Source organism: Macaca nemestrina, chromosome 2, assembly GCF_043159975.1.
Source record: "Macaca nemestrina isolate mMacNem1 chromosome 2, mMacNem.hap1, whole genome shotgun sequence".
Classification (NCBI taxonomy): Eukaryota; Metazoa; Chordata; class Mammalia; order Primates; family Cercopithecidae; genus Macaca; species Macaca nemestrina.
In genome coordinates, this window is record NC_092126.1 from 200,835,553 (window position 1) to 200,857,442 (window position 21,890).

General features: G+C 36.8%; 1 protein-coding gene and 1 long non-coding RNA gene across 5 annotated transcripts in view; one reads left to right on the forward strand and one right to left on the reverse strand.

The window, feature by feature from the left end:
- Nucleotides 1-21,890, forward strand: part of LOC105485564 (roundabout guidance receptor 1) — a 1,159,905-nt gene that overhangs the window by 1,121,521 nt on the left and 16,494 nt on the right. For all 4 annotated transcript variants that reach the window (XM_071092571.1, XM_071092572.1, XM_071092573.1 and 1 more), the window contains 5 exons: nt 1,467-1,574; nt 4,167-4,311; nt 7,905-8,153; nt 17,104-17,510; nt 20,330-20,482. In XM_071092571.1, coding sequence (XP_070948672.1) covers nt 1,467-1,574; nt 4,167-4,311; nt 7,905-8,153; nt 17,104-17,510; nt 20,330-20,482 — 1,062 coding nt within the window. The remainder of the gene's footprint in view (nt 1-1,466; nt 1,575-4,166; nt 4,312-7,904; nt 8,154-17,103; nt 17,511-20,329; nt 20,483-21,890) is intronic.
- On the reverse strand, nt 4,387-15,840 carry LOC139362092 (uncharacterized). The gene is made up of 3 exons (XR_011620433.1): nt 15,708-15,840; nt 8,144-8,287; nt 4,387-4,523 (listed from the first exon to the last, which is right to left on the reverse strand). It is a non-coding gene; the product is annotated as an uncharacterized lncRNA (long non-coding RNA).

Consider the following 21,890-nt stretch of genomic DNA (forward strand, 5'->3'; position numbering starts at 1 on the left):
CAATCTTTTATTCATGAGGCAGATGTACAACTGTCACAATACCTCACATTTTCAATAAATAGACTATCCCATTCTTTCCACTAGAGGATGGAAGATAATTGCTTCTATGTGGTCATATAAACCAGTGGCATTTTTATATCAACCTGATATAAAATAATTAAATTAAACTTGAACTAGAGAAGTGGTTCCATTTGTTGTGTGTCTCCCACCTCATGTGGTTATTAAGACTGCTACAATGTATAATTTTAGAACCTAAATTTCCTTGGTTGACCTGATTGAAGTCTGTCCGTATAGAACCTAAAATAAATTGAGTTTAGTATTAACTTGACGTCGCAGAATGGCATTCTGTGGCCTGAAGGAAATGTTTCTGTATTGTAATGTGCATGAGTTGGAAAAGGTAGGTGTTTGATTTCTTTGTAGTCCTTTAGGCTACTGCTTTAATAACATGATTTGCAAAGTTATACCTCTAGGAAAACCAGGACAGGATTGCTCTAATGTGAATAGATGGGGGCAGTGCAACCCCTCTAGTCCAGGTAAAGAATACATTTTCTGGTAGATAATTGGAGATATAGACTTACTTTCTTTAGGGTTGAGTTGGTAACATTTTCTTCGAAAATACAATTTATCGCAGTTGAAGATAACAAAAATGTAACTTAAAAATTTCAGTTAAGTTAATATTATGTTTTAACTTGAGAATGAAGTCAGCTAGCCTTTTCTCAAGTTTAAGAAAGTACTTGATTGGTAGAATAACCCAATTTAATAAATCTTGATTGAGACTTTTGCATAAGTTCATGACAAAGACTGACGAAGATGCATAGGACACTTTCTGTAATCATGGAATTTGCAGTGGTGATTCAAACTATTGTCACGTTATTCCTTCATAGTGTATGGTTTTACTGTGGACTTCAGAAATCCCTGAGAGCCTCCATACAAATATTTCAGAACTCTGATTTATTGTTTATACTGCTTGTAAGCAGATTTGGTATGTCAGACTATAATAAAGAACCTGGAGTGCAACTAGATGACAGATTATTACTGACTACATTCCAGTGGCGAGCTTATCATTTGGATTTTCACCTTTGCCTAAGTAAGCAGAAGCATTTCTGGGGCAAATTAAGATATTTGGTTTTTTTATTATTATGGATATATATTTTTTATTAGATATAACCTTGCTGACAAGTTTCAGTTTTATTTTTATGTTACTGTGATTTATTTTTTATGATTTGCAGACACATTTTTGTGATTTCTTATTAAAATCATATTGTATTATTAAAGTTATGTATAGTTTATATATATTTGGAGTGTTAGCCTTTTTATATCCTGACAATCTGAATACAACAATAAAAGAGAAAAAAGGCAAATAAATGGTCCAATTTGTTTCTTTAGTTACCAGAAATATAGATAAAGCAGAGATGTGAAATTGCTCACAAAGCGAAAATAATTTTTTTTTCATCTGACATGTCTAGATTATCGAGCAAATGACACAATTCCTCCAACTATCCCATACAACCAATCATACGACCAGAACACAGGAGGCTCCTACAACAGCTCAGACCGGGGCAGTAGTACATCTGGTAAGTAAGGTGAACCAAAGAACCTCTCCTTTAAAAAGCTGGTACTTTCCAAGATTACAAATTGAGTGCTAATGGACTGACGTATGTAGGTGACATGTCTAAATCACTTTATGTAATTTGAGTCTCAGGCATGGTCTTGTCTCTGCAATTTGAGGGACTTTCCACTCACTAAATCATTTTATGTTCTATTTGGCAACAAAGACTGAGTGTCCTATTTTCTTTCTTGTTAATGAGCTTTAGCAAAGCCAGAAGAAACATGTCTGCCTAATCTTTAAAGGCAGTGGGGACTTCTTTTTCCCCCTTGGCCAAAATGTAACTAAAATGTTGCACATAGAGTTAACCTGCTAAATATGTTGCCATTTGAAACAGCCTGTAAAAGCACATAATGTTTGAGGACGCCTGAGCAGAATCAAAAGTGTAAGAGACAATAACACGAGATTCAGGTCCAAGAGGAACCTGTCTCAGTTTATCATCTCTCTACGATCCCTCAGTTCTTGCTCTGAAGCCTCGTAAAGCAACCTCCCAACCTCAGTCTGTAAGTGCCTCCCCAAGCCCCACTGAGGCTTCTTCCCTGTGGTCTTCATGCTGTTGCAGCTGTTTACCAGCTGTTCTCCTGATAGAGGCTGCAGATGGGAGCTTGCTGGGTGCTTAAGTCCTGTTTTTCTAATTAAAGGCAGCTCGTTATTAGAACTAACATGTGGCACGTCACACCACAATGAGAACAAGACCGATTGATCTTGACTCTAGCAATGTTTCTCCAGGAGAGCGTAGAAATGCCACTTCCCAGCAACTGGATTCAAGTTGTGCTTAGGGGCTTTTAGCCAAGAGTCTCCACCCCTCTTCTGTAATGAATATGGCATTTGCGTTTTACAGTTTTCCCTTAACTAACACACTGGTTTGGCATTTTCTAGCCTGTGTTTCTGTTGGATTTAAGGGAACTTAGAAATGGCCCTTTACCTTTTAGATTTACTCTGATTCTATTATACGTTGTTTGTTTTAACGATTGACATCTTATTAAATGACTTCTTTTTTGAAACTAAGTCAATCCTGAATTAAGAGAAATATTTCAAGGATCTACTTTTAAGAAAATCATATGAAATATTTTGATATTTGATTATCTTATGCCATTTCATCTTTGAATTTTTAGTCACTCAGAGAAAACCGTATCTTAATGGGAAAATAAACAATGATTCTAGTTGTGAATGTTTAATTGACCTTCGGTATCCCTCAGCTTAGATACCTAGGTCTGGATGTTCTACTATTTGATATTCTGTGACTATATGGTAAAAAGATGTAAAGATGGTAAAAAGCAAGTAAATAGGGTATAGGAGACATCTGTGCCAGGACTGGTGGAGTTGCTACAGGAGATGTATATCAGGAAATCCAGCGGAAGGCGCGGGTTAATGTCTAGTCTAGAACACACGCACAGTCATCCCAGTGCTGGACACCTGAGTGGTGGGTGAGAGAACAGAGACACATACACGTAGTACTGATAATCATAGTTTATTAATAACAGCCTGTCCCTAGTGCACGCTTGCTGCAGTAACATACTAGTACAAGAACATCTGGCTTAACAAACACTGCCATTTGACTGAAAATTCCCAAGTGACAAAAATATCAAGGTTCATTGAATATGGTCAGACCTGACTCATGTATTACGTGACTTGGAGAAGGATTGGATAGGGTTAAAAAAATAAGACCAAGATAATTCACTGATATAAAGGGACATTATGAGAAAAATAATTGTAGACTCATCGTCTGTAATTCACATATGAATCTAAAATGTAACATATTGGAAAGGGGGATATTTTATCCCAAAATACTTGTTGATCTAAAATTTTCGTTAAAATAAATGCTTTCAAATATATAGCCTCCTGTGTTTAAAAAAAAATAATGCCGAATCTAAAATGAGAACACTGGAACACTTGAATAATTGGGCTATGTCAAACTACTAAGAATGTTCAAGCAACATCATTTTACCATAAGCCATCATTGTATAGAAACAGTGGCTGAAAACACTTCTGTCCCTTTTAAAAATCATTTTTCTGCTTCTTTTGTCATTAGTTCAATCAGTCATTCCAGCTATTATTTCATCTGTACTTGCCTTTCTGAAGGAAACTAGTAATTTCATTGTGCCTAAAACATTTCAATGGACAAGTACAAATTATATATATTCAGTGATTTAATGCAACAGTGGAACTCTAATAGATCGTATCTGTATCATATTGTATTTTAGGTTCCAGCAATTAAATAATAGAAAGGCACTCCAGAAAATATGTCTACAGCTCATTTGTTTGAGATGATAATCCATAATGCAATTAATTGCTGTAAGAAGATCACTATTAATGATATGACTTGAAACATTCATTCATGGTTTTATTGCTTTTTTGCTATTTATTTTGCAGTTATTCATTGCAGTACCTTGCATTTTCTCTGGTACAAAGTTCTGTTTAAAATTAATGAAAAAGCGTGTTTATCTCTGTATACATAAATGAATTATAAAATCATATTTACAAAAAATGATTAATTTGTGACTAATAGAAAACATTTAAAGGCCAGAGATCAATGGCTTGTATTTTATTTCCTTTCTAGGGAGTCAGGGGCACAAGAAAGGGGCAAGAACACCCAAGGTACCAAAACAGGGTGGCATGAACTGGGCAGACCTACTTCCTCCTCCCCCAGCACATCCTCCTCCACACAGCAATAGCGAAGAGTACAACATTTCTGTAGATGAAAGGTAAGAGGAGTGTCCGAACAGATGTAAACAGTGTAATATGATTGTTTCCGCCCATTTTAAGCAATTATTAAACTAGGTGGTCAAGAGAAGACAGATTCCTAAGGTCCACAAACAGTTGCCTTTAAATAAAACAGTGCTGGTCAGCAGGAAGTAAAAATTCTCCTTGCTGCTTCCAAAAAAGGAATTTGTGCTTCAAAAGATTCTTTTGGAGCCTAGAATAGAATAGAAAAATGAATACATATTAGCTCATGTGTATATCCTGTGTGTGTATACATAATTTAACATATGGATATATGATTTTGTGATTTTTGAATATTACAACTTCTGTGACATGTCTTGAAATTTTTGTAAGACAGTCGTGTGGATTGATACCACAACGATGGTATCCTGAAGGCTATTTGTTCTTAGATATTATCACCTTATGCTGAGAACTCTTTGTAGAAATGTGAACTTTGCTGAATTGTTTCTCCCAAAGACTTAACAAGTATAGTAGTCCACATGATAGCAATTACGAAGTTAGTGTACCTCTTTCTCACTCCAGAATCTGTAGAACTGGACATGGTACCACCAGACAAAACAAAACAGCTGCTGCTTTAAACCAAAGGAGGAAAACTCCTTTAAGGTGGAGAATTAGCGAATACATCATAAAATATACCTGAAAATACAGTCTTTTTGGTGACTGCTGTAAAGATATCATTCCTTCATTCTGCACACACAGAAAAGTGTATTACTGTGCCCAGAAACAAAGTCTCTATGTTTCAATTTTCTAATAATCTTTTTATAAAATGCATTTTTAAGTAAAATTCTTATATAAAAATATTTACAGGGAGCTCTCATTATCCACAATATTTATACATTTTAAAATTCTTGTGAACAGTGAGTTAACAAATGTTGAACCATTGGTCCTAGGGGAAATACAGGGCTAGGTTCCTTCTAACCTCTAACCACAACATATTTGTCAGCTGACCAATACATAACCTTGTTTTATGTATTTTTTAAAGATGCTTATTTAATATATATTGTTCATTTATTAACATGGAACCCAGTAAGTCATTCCTCAGCAAAGCTTATTTCATAGATTTTTTTTAAGGCACATTACAGCCTTCTAAGGCTTAGACTCACTAAGAGCGCTTCATTAAGCACTTCTTTTGAGGGCCGTTTTAAGAGGGAAATCACTAATATAAAGCTTAAAACATTTTGACAAACATGGCGGTAAGTAAACCACGGAAAGGACGCTTGTTTACTGTGTGAGAACTGACACAAGAAAGCAAAGTGTATCCTTGTTTTACCTCAGCTGGGAACACGCACATCAGGCACTCAAATTTTTGGCCTCTTTGTGAGTCTGTGGGAATGACCATGAAAATGCCATAGATACCGATTTGGGGGTTTACAAATAAATTACACCGAGTCAGTGAATTTGCAGATACAGAATCTGCAAGTAATGAAAACAAAACTGTATATTTGGTTTGGTTTGGTTGGTTTGGTTTGGTTTGGTTTGGTTGGTTTTGTTTTGTTTTTAGAAACAGGGACTTACCCCAGAGCTCAAGTGATCCTCCCATCTCAGCCTCTCAAGTAGCTGGGACTACAGGCTTGTGCCACAGTGCCCAGCTAATTTTATTTTTATTTTTTTGTAGAGATGGTATCTCACTGTGTTGCCCAGACTGTCGAACTCCTGATCTCAAGCAATCGTCCCCACCCCAGCCTCCCAAAGTGCTGGGATTGCAGGCAGGCATGAGCAATTCCACTTGACCTGAATGCATTTTTAAAAATGCATTTCCCAAGCTGTTTTAACAACATTCATTGCTGCTTTGGTTCACAAAAATAAGAGGACTAAAATGAAATAAGTAAATATAGGTGAAAAAAAAGAAAAAAGAAAAAAGCTATATTGGAGCTGCAACTGTGCCCCAAGGAGAAAGACTGATTCTAATGGAGAAGAATGAAGGTTTCATGACTGGCTACATTTGTTCTTGATCTGGACAAATGAGAAGGTTCTCAGTTAAGAAAAAGGGGTTTTATGGACATGGGACCACACAGATGTGGACTCCTGGAAAACTAACATGAAACACATGCTGGGAATGAGAGGATGCTGGGACAGCAGATGTAAGCCAGATTATACAGATACTCCAGTGTCTTGCTTAGTCATTTATTTTATTCTTTAAACAATTAGAGAGTCATTTCTTATTTTGAGGAGCACGTGAATAACCTGCATATGATGCATATTAATGTAATTTTGGAAGTAATGGAGTGACTGGAGGCTAGGAGACCAATTAAAAGATTGTTGCAGTAGCACGTACAAGAAATAAAAGTAAGAGAATAGATTGTAGAGAGTTTTTATTGATAGAATAGAAATGAATTGGGGAGTGGTTTGAGGGAGAAGAAAGAAGTCAAAGATGACTAAAACATTTCTAGTCTGGATGAGTAGGCAAGTTGCTCAGCTATTTGCTAATAAAGGAAGCAAAAGAAAGAGGCAAAAAGGGAGACAGTGAGATTAGGAAAGTAAAGAAAGATGCAAAGAAACATTATTTGAGCATCAACTTCCCGGAATTCAGGTAAACAAGGTGGATGGTAGACAATGAACAAGAGAAATGGGTAACAGAACCAGTTTATATAGTGTTGTACATCATTGCCCTTATAATCAATAAACATACGCCCTGGGATAAGAGAAAAGAGAAAGGCATGATTGTTCCCCAGATCCATCGTGCTTCCCACCCAGCTCCAGCAGAGGAGTACGGGGCATTTTATTGTTGAATGTGTATTTTTCGCTCACCATCCTAAATGCAAGCCAACAACTTCATTTTGTGTTCAACTGAAGAAATAGTGATCTACTATAATTTGAGAGAAAAAAAAATGGGTAGTATTGGACTAAATAGGTTGACCTCCAGTATATCTTTCTCTGAAAGGATTTTTAAGAGTAATTTTTCTTGGCTGGGCACAGTGGCTCATGCCTGTAATCCCAGCACTTTGGGAGGCTGAGGCAGGTGGATCACTTGAAGTCAGGAGTTCGAGACCAGCCTGGCCAACATGGAAAAACCCCGTCTCTATTAAAAATACAAAAATTAACTGGGTGTGGTGATGCACACCTATAATCCCAGCTACTCTGGAGGCTGAGCCAAAAGAATTATATGAACCTGGGAGGCAGAGGTTGCTTTGAGCCGAGATTGCACCATTGCACTCCAGCCTGGGCAACAAGAGCGAAAATGTATCTCAAAAAAAGAAAACAAGGGTAATTTTTCTCTAAATGTAGCAACTCGTCTTCAGGTCCTCTGTAATACCATCTTTGAGTCTTTTAGAGAACATATTGGAGGGACAAAATATACCAAATACATTGGGGTTGTACTAAATTAAGCCATGTTAAGTGGATTTTTTTATTGTATGACTTCTAAGACCCTATAATATGCTAATGTAAATTACAATCTCTTAGAGAAAAATAGTTTATGCAGTAATTCACAAACCTTGTGAGGTAAAATCTTTTTCAACAATAGCTCCTTAGTATGAAAATTGAAAAACAATTTAAAGGTGACATTTCATTACTATCCAAATAGTTGATTTGAATAACCTGCAGTAAGTCTACACATCCTTATCATTTATTTTAGCTATGACCAAGAAATGCCATGTCCCGTGCCACCAGCAAGGATGTATTTGCAACAAGATGAATTAGAAGAAGAGGAAGATGAACGAGGCCCCACTCCGCCTGTTCGGGGAGCAGCGTCTTCTCCAGCTGCCGTGTCCTATAGCCATCAGTCCACTGCCACCCTGACTCCCTCCCCACAGGAAGAACTGCAGCCCATGTTACAGGACTGTCCAGAGGAGACTGGCCACATGCAGCACCCACCCGACAGAAGGTACGTTGTCACTAGCCTTCTTTGCTGACAAATCAGATAATTTCTACTCCTCAGCGGAAGTTATTGAATGCCATCCCATGAAGTAATTTCCTTGTCTCAGAAGCCTTTCCTTGCAGTATCATCCCACGGTAAACCTAGGTGATTAACATATCAAGTCATATTGTTGACCACTGCATTAGATTAATTGATCCTAGTGAACTTGCAACCATAAAATAATATGTATTAATACCCACTTATAAAAATTGCATTCACCACCACATGGAGATCATGAATATGGTTTGCTAATTCTGTAACACGCTATTGACAGTGAGTGTTTTTGTACTTTAGTTTTCCTTTAGCATCGGTAAGTCACTTCTTTGGTCAGCAGAAAATAGATTTTCTCTTTCTTTTAAAATTAAGTTTACATAATAATGTGTTCCCTCATAACTGTAGTGTCACAGAAGAATGAGTTTGGCATATTCTTTTTGTGTTGACCTCAGATACCTTTATTTTGGTTTAGATATGAGTTTGGAGCTTTTTAGTCAGATTATTGTATGTGTGTGTGTGCGTGTGTGTGTGCGCGTGTGTGTGTGTGCATGTGTGTGTGTGTGTGCTTCAACTCTTAAACCTATGTATTGAGCATCCCCAACCTATACGTGTTTGTGATATACAATAGCTTCACTTGACATTTCTACCACATAAAAGCTGTTACTGCATCATTTTAGCTTTTCTCTCATTGTTGATGATTGTATTTATACTGTTTTTTTGCCCTTGACACATTATATATATATATTATTTTCTGTATTCCTAATATCATTTGAAATTAAGTATATTATTTGCCTCAGAAGAGGCTCCTTTGATATTCTCAAATGAGTAAGAAACTCTGATTTTTGTGGCTTGAATTTTGCTCTGCAGATTAAAACAGAATTTGGCAATGTTTATCAGCTCTTCCGTTGTTAAGAGATTATTACCAGATTCAAATTACATACACTGTGAAAACAAGAAAGTAGTGAAGCTTTCTTCTATCTGGCAGTGAGGAAGTTGGATTGTCAGACATTTTAAAGGAATATTATTAACCCATGAAATGATATGAAAATTGAGAGCAAATAAGGCACCTCTTTCCCATATTAAAGTCACAGACCATCTGTGCTACTCTTAGCCAATGAGAGACTAAAAGAGACCATTTAGCTCTGAAATATCTAAGAATTCTTTTATTTTGTTGCCTTGTGTTACCTGTTTCCCTCACCGTTCCTGTCTCTATTCTCAGGGTACCCAATATTTTCTTTCTGGCTAGCTCTTCTTTTGTATTCCTTATGTCCTCCTTTCCACAGAAACAGAAATCAGTTTTCCTTCATCTGTCTGGAATGTCCAGCCTCTTCCTCTTCATTCAATTCTCCTTCTCTTCATGGTTAACTCAACTCCCTCCATGCCTTCGTCTTCCTTGGCCTCCCTTCTGGCTCCATGCTCCGCCCCCGCTTCATTTTGTTTAACTCCTTCTGCCTTCCGGACTCGCATTCGCACCTCAGCCCACTGCGTTCTGGCTTAGAGTATTTTGCTTCGATTGGTCCATTGAAAGTAACCTCCTAATAGTCAAATCTGAAGGCCTCTCAGTTATCATACCTATGCTTTCTGCCAGGATGGCCATTTTATAAATTGCTGTAAGAATCAATGGATAATGTGTGTAAAGCATCTGAAGCAGGGTAAGTATTCAAAAATATTAGCGCCCTACAGCCCTCACCTTTACGCTATCATCCCATAGCTTGATTCAGCTCTTACATTCTGGTGGTTGTCAAATTTCTTTACCCAGCCTAATTCCTTTTCCTGAATGCCACAATATTTCCACTTGAACTTCACGCTGTGTCCAAATCCAAATTCTTTATCTTTGCGCTTGACTCTGCAAACTTGTCTTTTCTTTTACATTGATGGCTGTCTTGTTTAGAATTTTCAACCATTATTTATTTGACCAATGTTTTAAAATAAAATGACTGAAGGAATAGGCAAAAAGCATAAACGGTACCTTTGTCATTTTGAAATCAGCTTAGTTATCCTACTATTTAGTTTTTTCCTAGCATTCTACAAATGAGGTTATTCATGAAGTCACTTCAATCCAAAATGGCCCTTGATTTTGCTCTTTAGTTTCCATTCCTACATTTGCTAGGGCAGGCCCTCCATCCCTGAAATCTGCCTTATCCTTAAACCGATCTCCACTTTTCGTCTCTCTGTTTTTCTATTCATTCTCACAATATTTTTATTTGCACACAAGAAATCTGGTAATGTTCCCCCATTCAGAGTCAAGTATAGTGTTTAACCCAATATTTAAAGGTTTTCGCAATCCTTTTCCTTTTATTTACTTTCCCCCCAATTTCATTACATACACTTTTTTTCTGTTTTAAAGTTCCTAAATTTGCCTGAAACTCATCAACATCCAGATCTGCTACATCCTCTTTCCTGATTGCCTGGTAAGCACCCCTCATCTTTCAAAGCCCTGTTCAAATGACACGTCCTCTGTCTGCCTGGCAAAAGTCAACCCCTCTTTTCTGTACTCTTCATAAGAGTCTATTCCCATCACTGTTACCACACTAACCAGTTTTCATGTTGCATTAGTATTTGCTGTTTGTATCTCTGTTTTCCCTTTTACATTAAAAGTTCTTTGAAGGCAGAACTCATTCATGTCATTGAGTTCTGCAGAGCTTTCTTCGGTAAAGTATTTGATGAATGGAATCGGATACTATGGAAGAATTGGAGTTGACCTACTGTCTATCGTTTTAGGCTAATGGATGCTTGTAGAACTTGAGGCAGATATATGTAATTGGATAATACATGAACTATCTGCACTTATAATCATTTGACTATTTTCAGCCTTTCTCAAAGGTATGATTTTCAATCTGTAAGGGTATTATGGATTTTATTTCCAGGGTCATTGCTGGAAATAACACTGGGCACTAATAAAAAGTAAGTGAAAGCCCATTTTAAAAAGTGCTTTAAGTGCTTTTTTATGATTAATGTATATTCTATATGTTTACTCTAGAAATTTTTGAAAATACATATAAACAAAATGAAAATATAAAAGTACCAGTGATCTATGTAATCAGAAAATCTCTCTGAAGACCTCAGTGAAGATCCTTTCAATCTTTCATCTGTACTTGTACTCACATTGCTTGGATTTATGATATGCCAATATTATTTCATAAACTACTCTTTTCACTGAACAGCGTTTTTGCATGTTGTGAGCTTTTTGTTTAGACACTTGTGTAAAGTATGTAACTCTATTTAACCAGTTTCTTAATATTGGCCATTTTAATTGTATATGCCTTTTTGATACTATATACAATGTTGTGATTTCCATCTTACGTATTTGAATGAAGTCTCCTCTTGATCCCTTGATCTATTCTAATGCCTGCCCCATCAGTAGATGACTTCTGATTCTTATCATCCTGCCATTTCCCTAATGGTACACTCATAGATATAGATAGCTATTTCTCTACAAATCTCTTTCTGGAGCTTCAGACCCATATATCCAACTACTTGTTCCTGTAGATTTTTACTGCCTAAATATCATTCTGAGTGATACACATGTCTCCAGCCATAAATGCACTTTCCGAGTTACGACAGCCATTTTCTCTCACCTGCATTACAGTAATGTTCTGCTAAGTGGTCTTGTTGCTTCAGCCGTGCCCCTCCTTCAGTCTAATTCCTTGCTGCAGACTATGCAGAGGCATTTTCCTAAATTGCAACACTGAGCAAGTCTCTCCATTGCTTAAGATCTCTCAATGGCTTCCCATTTTTCTTAAGATAAAGGCAAGGTTCCTTAATGTAGCAATCAAAGCCCTTTGTGATCTGACCCCTGTGTGCCCTACCATCCTTACCCATTGCCGCTCCCCGCACAATATCTGTGATGTCTTCACTCTAAGTTTCTTCTAGTTCCCGGAATAAGCACAATTCTCACTCACCTCAATATCTTTGGACATGCTCTCCCATCTTCCTGGAACACCATTTTCTCCTCTCCTTTTGGAGCGAACACCTATGTATCCTTTAGATCCAAGATTAAATGGCAGATCCTCCTCAGTAAATCTTTCCCTGATGTCCCAACTTTGGGATAGGAGCCATATTTATGTGTTCCCACAACACTCTGTATATCCTCTGTCATTGCATATTTAATTATTTGTCTCCTCCACTAGACTAAAGTCCCTTTAGACATGGATATCTGTTTCATGTAGCTGAATTCCTAACATAGTGCTCAAGTTCCTGTTTCTATTGCTGTCTAACAAACCACTCCAAAATGTAGTGACCTAAAGTAATCTAATCATTTTATTCACAATCCCATGACTCAGGAATTCTGAAAGGATTCAGCTGGACAATTCATCTCCAATCCATATGGCCTTGGCTGCTTGGCTGGGGGTGGAAGATCTACTTCCAAGTTAGTTTCTTCACTCATATGTCTGATGTCTCAGTGCTCCTTGACCTCTGTCTCTTTCCACGTGGAGTCTTATCCTCCAGATCTCACCATATAGTATGGACTTCTCATAACATGGGGTCTCAGGGTAATGGCACCCCTTTCTTGGCAGCTGGCATCCAAAAAGACAGGAAGGGGAAGTTGCCAGGCCAGTTAACAACTACATTTAGAACTGGTGCATAGCCTTGCTTCTGCCACATTGTATTAAAACAATCACAGAGTCCATCCAGATTCAAGAGTGTTGAACTCATCTACCTCTCTTGGTTGGAGAGTGGCAAGTTCTCATTTCAGAGTAGCATTTGGAAGGGGAGATATTGCTGTGGACATTTTGCAGAATACAGTCTACCGTGGCCAGATACATAGCTTACATTAAGTATGTTTACCTTAAAATTGGATCCTTACCTGTCATAAAGCATAAAGCATGTTACCTAAGCTCTGTTTGCCTGTGATCTTTTTGGTATAATTCTAGCAGTCTTTAGCATGGTAGGCGCACAGTAAATGTTTAAAGAATAAATACATTGATTACATTTATATTTATTGATTAGGGGTGCAGATAGTGTGATACATTAATAAAATTACTGAACTTAAAGCATTGTAACTCTGCAAGTCTAATTATAGAAACATTAAAGACCTGCATTATCATGAATATTTCAACTTTGGCATTATAGTGAACTTCTAGGGTATTCCATTTTTGTCTAAAACTGGGTAAACTAGGTGATCAACATAATAGGAATTTGTCTTCTCTTTTTTTCAAACAATTGCTTGGAAAATCATATAATTAAACTTATTCACATATATTGTTTTAAAAAGTGATTGATATACTTAACTTTATCGCAGTATAGTAAAAGCCTCTAGAAAAGTGAAAATTATGTTCATGTATAGAATAGATTTACTTGTTTTATTAATACAGATAAATTGAGGTAATAGTTACTGTACAAGAAATTGAAGCTACACCAGTGTTAAAACAAAATCTCGAAGGTATGCATTTTTCTCCAGGTCTTTTGCTGTGTGGTGAATGGTATAAACACCTACTTTGATAAATTAATGACATCATTCCGCTTTTCTCTTGAACATGTTTATGAAGGCATCATTCTTGCAGGAGACTAGAGTGTTACGATACACAGTCATATACTTATACATTATTTCAGAAGACATTGAAACCCCTCGGGGAGAAATCTAGAGGGTTGAGGTTCATTTGCGACAAGTCCCACTTGAGTGCAGCATTTTGAAATGGCTTTTTGTTTTCCAATAGAATGTATGACATATTTCAACTGTACATGTTTATCACACATTCCCTGGGCTTGCCTTATTTACAGATGGTTTAAATAAATTTTTCTGTCTTTCTTCAACATTTGTAAGGGGTGGTTGTAGTTAAAAGCCAGCCCTTGTTTTACATGAAGATGTTTTTGCTCTACAGAATGTGAATTATCCAAACACAACAATGCTGGCATCCTTTCATAGTGAAGTCGGCCATTCTGCATCTTTCTTTATTGATGGTCAAAATAGTCCCCTTTGTGCTAAAAAGTCTTACATGTCTTTAAAAAGGAAGAAGTTTCTTGTGGTATTTTGGGTTTGTATGCTGACAAAGACTGTAAATTAACTTTTAAGTGTGGTGTTTTATTGCATTCCAAATTAAACAATGGTTTTCCTCCTATGTGTATAACACTCCATATTGAAACAATTATCCATTTTAATCTCTTAAATAACTTCAGCTTTGGCACATTTTTCATATTTCTCCTAGTGCCACACACAGACACTTTAAAAACCACCCAGAAATGAAAAACAATGCATTATATTAAAGAATGCTATGTGTATATGTAACAGATATATACACATAATAATATATAATTACACATATGTGTGTGTATATGCATACTTTTTCAATGTAATATATTAGCTTTTATTTCTTGGTTTTTTAATACATCTGTGTATGGCACATATCCCTCCTAGCTTATGTGTATACACACACACACATATATATAATACATTTACACTTATATATGTATGTGGAAGGTCATGCCCTTGGAAATAAAATTTTATTTTAAATTCTACATTTGATACATGTGATCTGTGGCAACTTTGGTAAGACCCTTAATCCCTCTGAATTTCAATATCCTACCCTGTAAAATGATCATTTGAAAAGTAACTCAAAAAGTTACTGAATTAAATGAGTAAATCTTGTAAAATATGCTTAGCTACAAAGTAAGTGCTCATTAAATGAGTTAATTGCAGTATTTTCAATAATCATTTATTTTAATGTTTTCCATTTGTATTGAACAGATTTGTCAAAGTGTCTCAATTCATTGGGATAGAAAGCAGAAAACATTTTTCTTCAAAAAATTCCCATGCCACCCTAAAAACTGTGCCATATCAAAGTTTTTTTTCCCTCTCTATGGTAGAGATCTTGGAGCAGGTCCTGCATGGTTTTAACTTTATTTAGATCTTGACCAGATCCTATAGGGCTTTGTTTTGTTTGCTTGCTGTTAAAATCTAGTTCTGTTAATTTAATTTAATGTAATTAATGTTTTTGTTTTTTGAGACAGAGTCTCACTCTGTCACTCAGGCTAGAGTGCAATGGCATGATCTTGGCTCACTGCAACCTCTGCCTCCGGGTTCAAGTGATTCTCCTGCCTCAGCCTCCCGAGTAGCTGGGATTACAGGCGTGCATCACCACCATGCCCGCCTAATTTTTATATTTTTAGTGGAGACGGGGTTTCACCATGTTGGCCAGGCTGATCTCAAACTCCTGACCTCAGATGATCCACCCACCTCGGCCTCTCAAAGTGCTGGGATTACAGGCATGAGACACCATGCCCAGTCAGTTCTGTTAATTTTAAAACCTCAATTGTGCATTCCCAGACATCCTTTGCCAAATGTCCCTTTCTGTGGCTGTGGTGGCATGGAGAAAGTGAGCGTGTGTGCTTTTAAATACCTCCCTCCACCTGCCTCTGCCAGGTGCAAATTCCTAGGGCTAAGACGGGAAGATGGAATGAGAAAAGGGCAAACTAGATGTAGATGAGGATCTGGTCTTCTCCTTGGTTAGCCCTGAAGACTCTTCTTATCTCATCTTACTCTATGCGTATCTTAAGGGTGCTAAAGGAGAGGTGCTGACATGCACTTACCCCACTGATGAAGGCCTCAATCCTGGGCACCATCTCTAGGCATTTGCAGTTCTTCAGTGATTTATCCATATCGTCAGGTAAACTACCAGTTGATGGCATTCATGCTGTATCTCTCCCAGCCTCCCAAGCTGTGGCGGTCACCAGCTGACCCTAGACCCCAATCTCAGCTGCTCTCCAGCACTGGTGCTCAGTTTGGCAGCTTGTGTAGAATCTATCCTCTTTCCTTCTCAGGAGTGCAAAATTTGATGAGGTGTTTTAATGACCTTTCCATCTGAAAGTCCTCCATTATGCCATCTCTTTAACCTTGCTTAGAGAGTGTTAGGACTGTTGAGCAAGTCACTGACCAAGCAATCCTCCAACTAGAAATCACCGTGTCTTCCTTTTGTGAAGGCACTCTTTTAATTTAAGAGTTATTCTCTCAGCATTCTTCTCCCAGGGGGATGACTTCTTTCCATGAATCTTGCTTTCCACTAAAGTCAAAATGCTCTGTACCTTCTCAGTCATCTATTCCCTGTGGATCATAGCACTAATGTGTTAGTGGAAGGATGGCTTTTAGCTGTTGTTATTCTTCATGTCTGCAGAGTTGGTTGAAACCAATTAATTGGTAACTGTTTACCTATATTGTGGGAGAGTACTTCATTTTGTCCTCAACTCTGGTTCTTAAACTAATTCCAGGACTTAAGAAAAAATACCTTTAAATATTTTTTTAAAAAGATAGGATAACAATAAATGCAATAGGGTTAAAAATAGTTAATAATCTTTAATGAAACTCATAGCGAATAAATCAGAGAAAAATTACTCTTGGCTCCCGTAGCTTTTTTTAAATAGAATGAAATCTAAAGGAAATTATGTCATATCCGAATGTGTACTTCTTTAAATCTTATGAAATTTTACTCCTTATAATGAAGATGAATGACTTCATTCGCTTGAAAAAGTAGGAGAGGTGATAAAAAAGAAAAAAAAGGAAAGAAACAGATGTTTCTGGAGCACACTGTTTCAGGATGAACGTCAGTTGTCTTCAGTAATGATAAACTATGGGTAATGTTTGAAATGCTTTAGGACAGATACATATATGTATGTTTTCAAAACAAGTATTACTTTTCCTTTTTTAACTAAACGTAATCCAAATGATAAAACATAAGAAGGCTTAGTGATAACTGACTATATTTCTATCAAACTTGAATCAGAATGTAACCCAGTGGAGCCCCTGGTTGTGAAGAGCAACTCAATATAAAATCAAACTTAAATATCCCGTGATTTTCCGTTGTTTTTCTGAACATATGAGCTCAAAGGAAGGAAAGATCAAATCCGCATACTTGTGAATTTCTTGGGTAATTTGCCCTTTCGTGTCTTAAATACCAAGCTGAGCCAGACCTATTTCTTCACCTTCACACAGACGGCAGCCTGTGAGTCCTCCTCCACCCCCACGGCCGATTTCCCCTCCACACACCTATGGCTACATTTCAGGACCCCTGGTCTCAGATATGGATACGGATGCACCGGAAGAGGAAGAAGACGAAGCCGACATGGAAGTAGCCAAGATGCAGACCAGAAGGCTTTTGTTACGTGGGCTTGAGCAGACACCTGCCTCCAGCGTGGGGGACCTGGAGAGCTCTGTCACGGGGTCCATGATCAACGGCTGGGGCTCGGCCTCCGAGGAGGACAACATTTCCAGTGGGCGCTCCAGTGTTAGTTCTTCGGACGGCTCCTTTTTCACCGACGCTGACTTTGCCCAGGCAGTTGCAGCAGCGGCAGAGTATGCTGGTCTGAAGGTGGCCCGGCGGCAGGTGCAGGACGCTGCTGGTGAGTCCTAACGCTTTTCACCAAGCTGGGAAAGAAAACTCAGTGCATGTATGTGTGTTGCTGATTCTCTCCTGTGATCTTATGTCCTATTTGAAAACCAACTATTCGTGCAGTCTGGTTTCTTTTTTAGTTTCCTAAGGAAATGACAGTCCAAGAATATGACTTAGTTGGATTATTCCCTTTTCCTTGACAAGGCTTTATAAATTATCTTCTGTTTAATTTTTTGTTTAATAAATCTTACATAATATGAGTGATAGGAAGCCACCTCATTTTTAGGATAGCCATAGCAAATATATATATATTACACAAATTGATATAATTTCTTTATACAGTCAATTAAATGAAGTTTGTTTTTTTTTTTAATGTATACCCTAATTTTTTTGTGTAGAACGTCACCAAAATCCAATTTATTGGGAGAGTTCTCTTACTTAAATAAAAATTCGGTAGGGGAAATAGATAAATATCCAAGTGGAACACTTTGACCTTTGGAAAATGGGCTTTTTATCCTTAATCTCCGTTCTCTTCATGTCCTCTTAAATTAATTGGGAAGATATGAAGGTATATGTAATGTGCATACATTTTCAAGCATAAACGTTCCATACTTACAGTAAACATTTTAAATATAATAATTGGGACAGCAAACTAATCCAAGTGCTTTTCATATTTTTCCTTTCATTGCTAGTAACCCGTTTGTAATTACCATTTATTCATCTTTACGTTACAATTTATTTTTAATTATCTCCTTCTCTTCCCAATCCTGTTTAGAAAGTAAATAGTTCAAGAAAGAAAGGAATTTAAATGTAAGACGTTTTTATCACATGATTTTCATTTCTGTAGAATTCATATATACATTCCCATACATATTTTTGTGTGTTTGTATTTTTGATAGCCAAGAAAATCTAAATAATAGATTAAAAATGATCAGCAAGAAAGAGAGACATTTCGGAGAAGGAAAAGACCATCACAACAAATCGGTTACTGGTGTTTTACCATTTTATTTTTCTTAGTTTAATAACTACCACATTGGTAGTTTTCCATGGTCTTTTCAGATATTGGATTGGCCGTTATTTTTTATCAGGGTAGAATAGATTCAGAGAAAATGTAAATCACGTTGTAAAGTCATCTCTATATTTTATTTATCAAGAATGTGTTACAGGAAAAATATCTCTCAACTTATTATTGTAGAATATATATTTATTTTGGCCAGGCCTATATTTTATGTCATTCAATCAAATATTGTTTTTTATTCCTCTAGTAGCTGCTGAATGTAATAAACTTTGCAAACCTAATTATCTTTCTTAATAAATAACATCTAACTTTACATATAGCTTTTATTTCCTCCTTATTTTTTAATCTTCTGTAAAAAATGGTGAAATTAAGCATCTCAAACCACTGCTTTGAGAATACATGAGAAAATATCTCAGTTTATTAAATGGACAAAACATGGAAATAGCATGGAAAATTCAACTGTAAATGACCTTATAGCTCAGGGTCTGTGAGCAGTGGATGGCCTTACACAGTAGAATGAATAATGGCTTCAGTCTCAGCCCTAATTCTCTGTTTTCAGGGATATGTAACTTTAATTGTAATAGTCTCCATCACAGCTAGACAGAGTTTGATTTAATATTTTATTGTATTGTAATTTAGTGGCACTTCTGGTTTACCTTGCGCTCATAATTTTAATGTACGAAACATGCATTGGCCTCTGCTTATTGCTGTGTTCTTTTCAGGGAGTGTTGGTGCTTGTCATGTGACTTGAAGTTAATGTGAATGAATATCCAATCACATTACTTCTCACTTGGCTGCATTAATGTCTATCATTTAATATGCTTCAGTTATCATCTTTAAATGTGTTGATTTCACTATATGTAGCTTCTGTTTATAGCCAAAAGACATGTTGTCTAGGTCCATTTGAAGTTACTTGTGGTACGATAGAAAGTTCTGGATTGGTGACTGGAATTTCTAGAAACCAAAACAGTGAAAGTCAAATATAGGACCAATAGATCTCCATGGTCATGATGGATTAAATATGTTGTAGCTGTTGTAATACAGCATCTATTTAAGACACCAGAGAATGTGGGAGTTTTGAAATACGTCATGTCTAATTAGTAAATTCAATTCCCACTGGTACCTGGGATTATTGTTTCTCCAAAACCAAACATCTACGTCTTCTACCACCAAAAAAAAAAAAGAAGTCTTGGAGGGATCACCTTGAGTATCCAGAACTTGCAAGTATTTAGAGATAGAAAAGGGATGTAAGTAATTTTTGGCAGACCTGAATATGTGAGCTAGATCAATTTCAGACCACCTGCAGAGAACACACGAGTCTGTCTTCAAAGCATACTATAAATATATGTGTAATTAAAATACGAATGCCATTAGTACTGTTCATTTTTCTTAGATCATGAATTTCTTAAGAACTTTAGCTCTTCTTTTGAAAAAGCAACAAACATTGGCTATATTATGCAAAAATTTAATTGCTATTTTTGGTTTAAGTATAACGTTTTAGTGAAGCTAATTGCAGAAATAATTGGAATACTTTCCTTTAACAAATATGTATCATGAACTTTATAGAATAACAGCACTGTGGTTTAAAACAAATGAAATAAGCAGAAAATGCTTTTAGGGTATTTTCTCCAGTAAATAGCAGAGTGACAGCAAGCCTATTATTTGCTAGAAGAGTTTGTTTAAGCTTTTTTTGTTGCTTTTCAGAAAAATTAGGGCTGTTTATAGTTTTACTGTTTTCTTTTTGTTGTTCCTGTTGTAATTAAAATTCACTGATGAGTTTGGCTTGGATTTTTTTTTTTTTTTCTCCTTAGGCCGTCGACATTTTCATGCGTCTCAGTGCCCTAGGCCCACAAGTCCTGTGTCTACAGACAGCAACATGAGTGCTGCTATAATGCAGAAAACCAGACCAGCCAAGAAACCGAAACACCAGCCAGGACATCTGCGCAGAGAAGCCTACACAGATGGTGAGTCCATTGACACGGATGAAAACATCTATGAATCTCGCCTATTCACCCTGCCTCTCTAGGGCTAGAAAATGCGTTCGCTGACATTAGAAATTACATTAAAAATTTATTAACAATCAGCTTCATATTACTTATAGAAGCAGTCTACTTACATATTTTGTCTAGCATTTCCTTGCAGTTTTCTAATAAGCTTGTTATTTAAAAAACAAAACCATTTGTAGATCCTTAATGTTTCTGAAAGTTATTTTATAGTTTCAAACAAATGGACATCACTATAGTTGAAGTTGGTAGTTGAAGTAATGTCATAGGTTTAACCTTTGTCAGATTTAGTGATAAATCCTCCAGAGTGTCCTCATTTTTTTATTTTACAATTTTTGCATTCAAATAGAAGACAATAAATGTATTTGAATCTTAATTCTAACAATAGTGGTGTTACAAACAGTTATTTGGGGCACCAAAAGATAAATCATCTTTCTTCATGCCTTCACATAACAGTATCCACTCTCACTGAAGAGGTAACGTTCACATTCTCGAGGGAGCACAGGACGAAAATGCAAACAGTGTGATTTTGTCTAGAGAAAGCCTTTAATGAAAGTGCCTCAGGTGGCCCAGCATTTATTAAACCACCACCTTCTCATTTTATAAGAAAACCCCACGGGCTTTGTTGGAAATTCATGTAAGATAAATTCTCTCAGACTCACTGCTCTTGTCAAGTTTGCTAAATTTGCTAAAGGGGTGGAGGAAGGAACTATGTTACAAGCATAGTTCCCCCACCTCCTGGTCCTCTGCAACAAAATCTGATTAGGACTTTCATTACCAGTCAGCAATTTTTCAAAAAGGGCATCGTTTGCCATTATCATATGAAAGCCTAATATTATAGATCCTTATCCAAGGTTGCAAGGAAGGTTTTCTGAGGTACTTCTCCCTATGATTCCTACCACTTGACAGAAGAATTTAATACAAAGCTCACAGCATGATGAGCACAAGTAATTTTGCAATGAGTGGCTGTCCATGCCATTATCTGTACTTTATTCTGAGTATTTTCTCTCACTAGCATCTCTCTGATATTAGACTACATTAAATACTGGCGTGACACAGCGCACCTGGGCCTCCTGGCTTCTGCCCAGGACTCTTTTGTTAGTGAAACTGAGCTGTCAGAATATTATCTGATTTTGAAGGGTTATTACAGTGGCTTTTTGCATGTTTGCCTCTGTGAAGGGACAAACACTAGGTATAAATCCCCCAGCTCTACCGGCAATTTTACATTTATGGGACCACTATAATGGCATTTTTCACGTTTTATGGCTGTTTTATCAAATTTTATTATCTAGAAGAGAGTGCTCCTCACTGAAAAACTGACCAAACAGCAAGCCTCGATGTAAACACATCTAAATTGAATACATAAGGG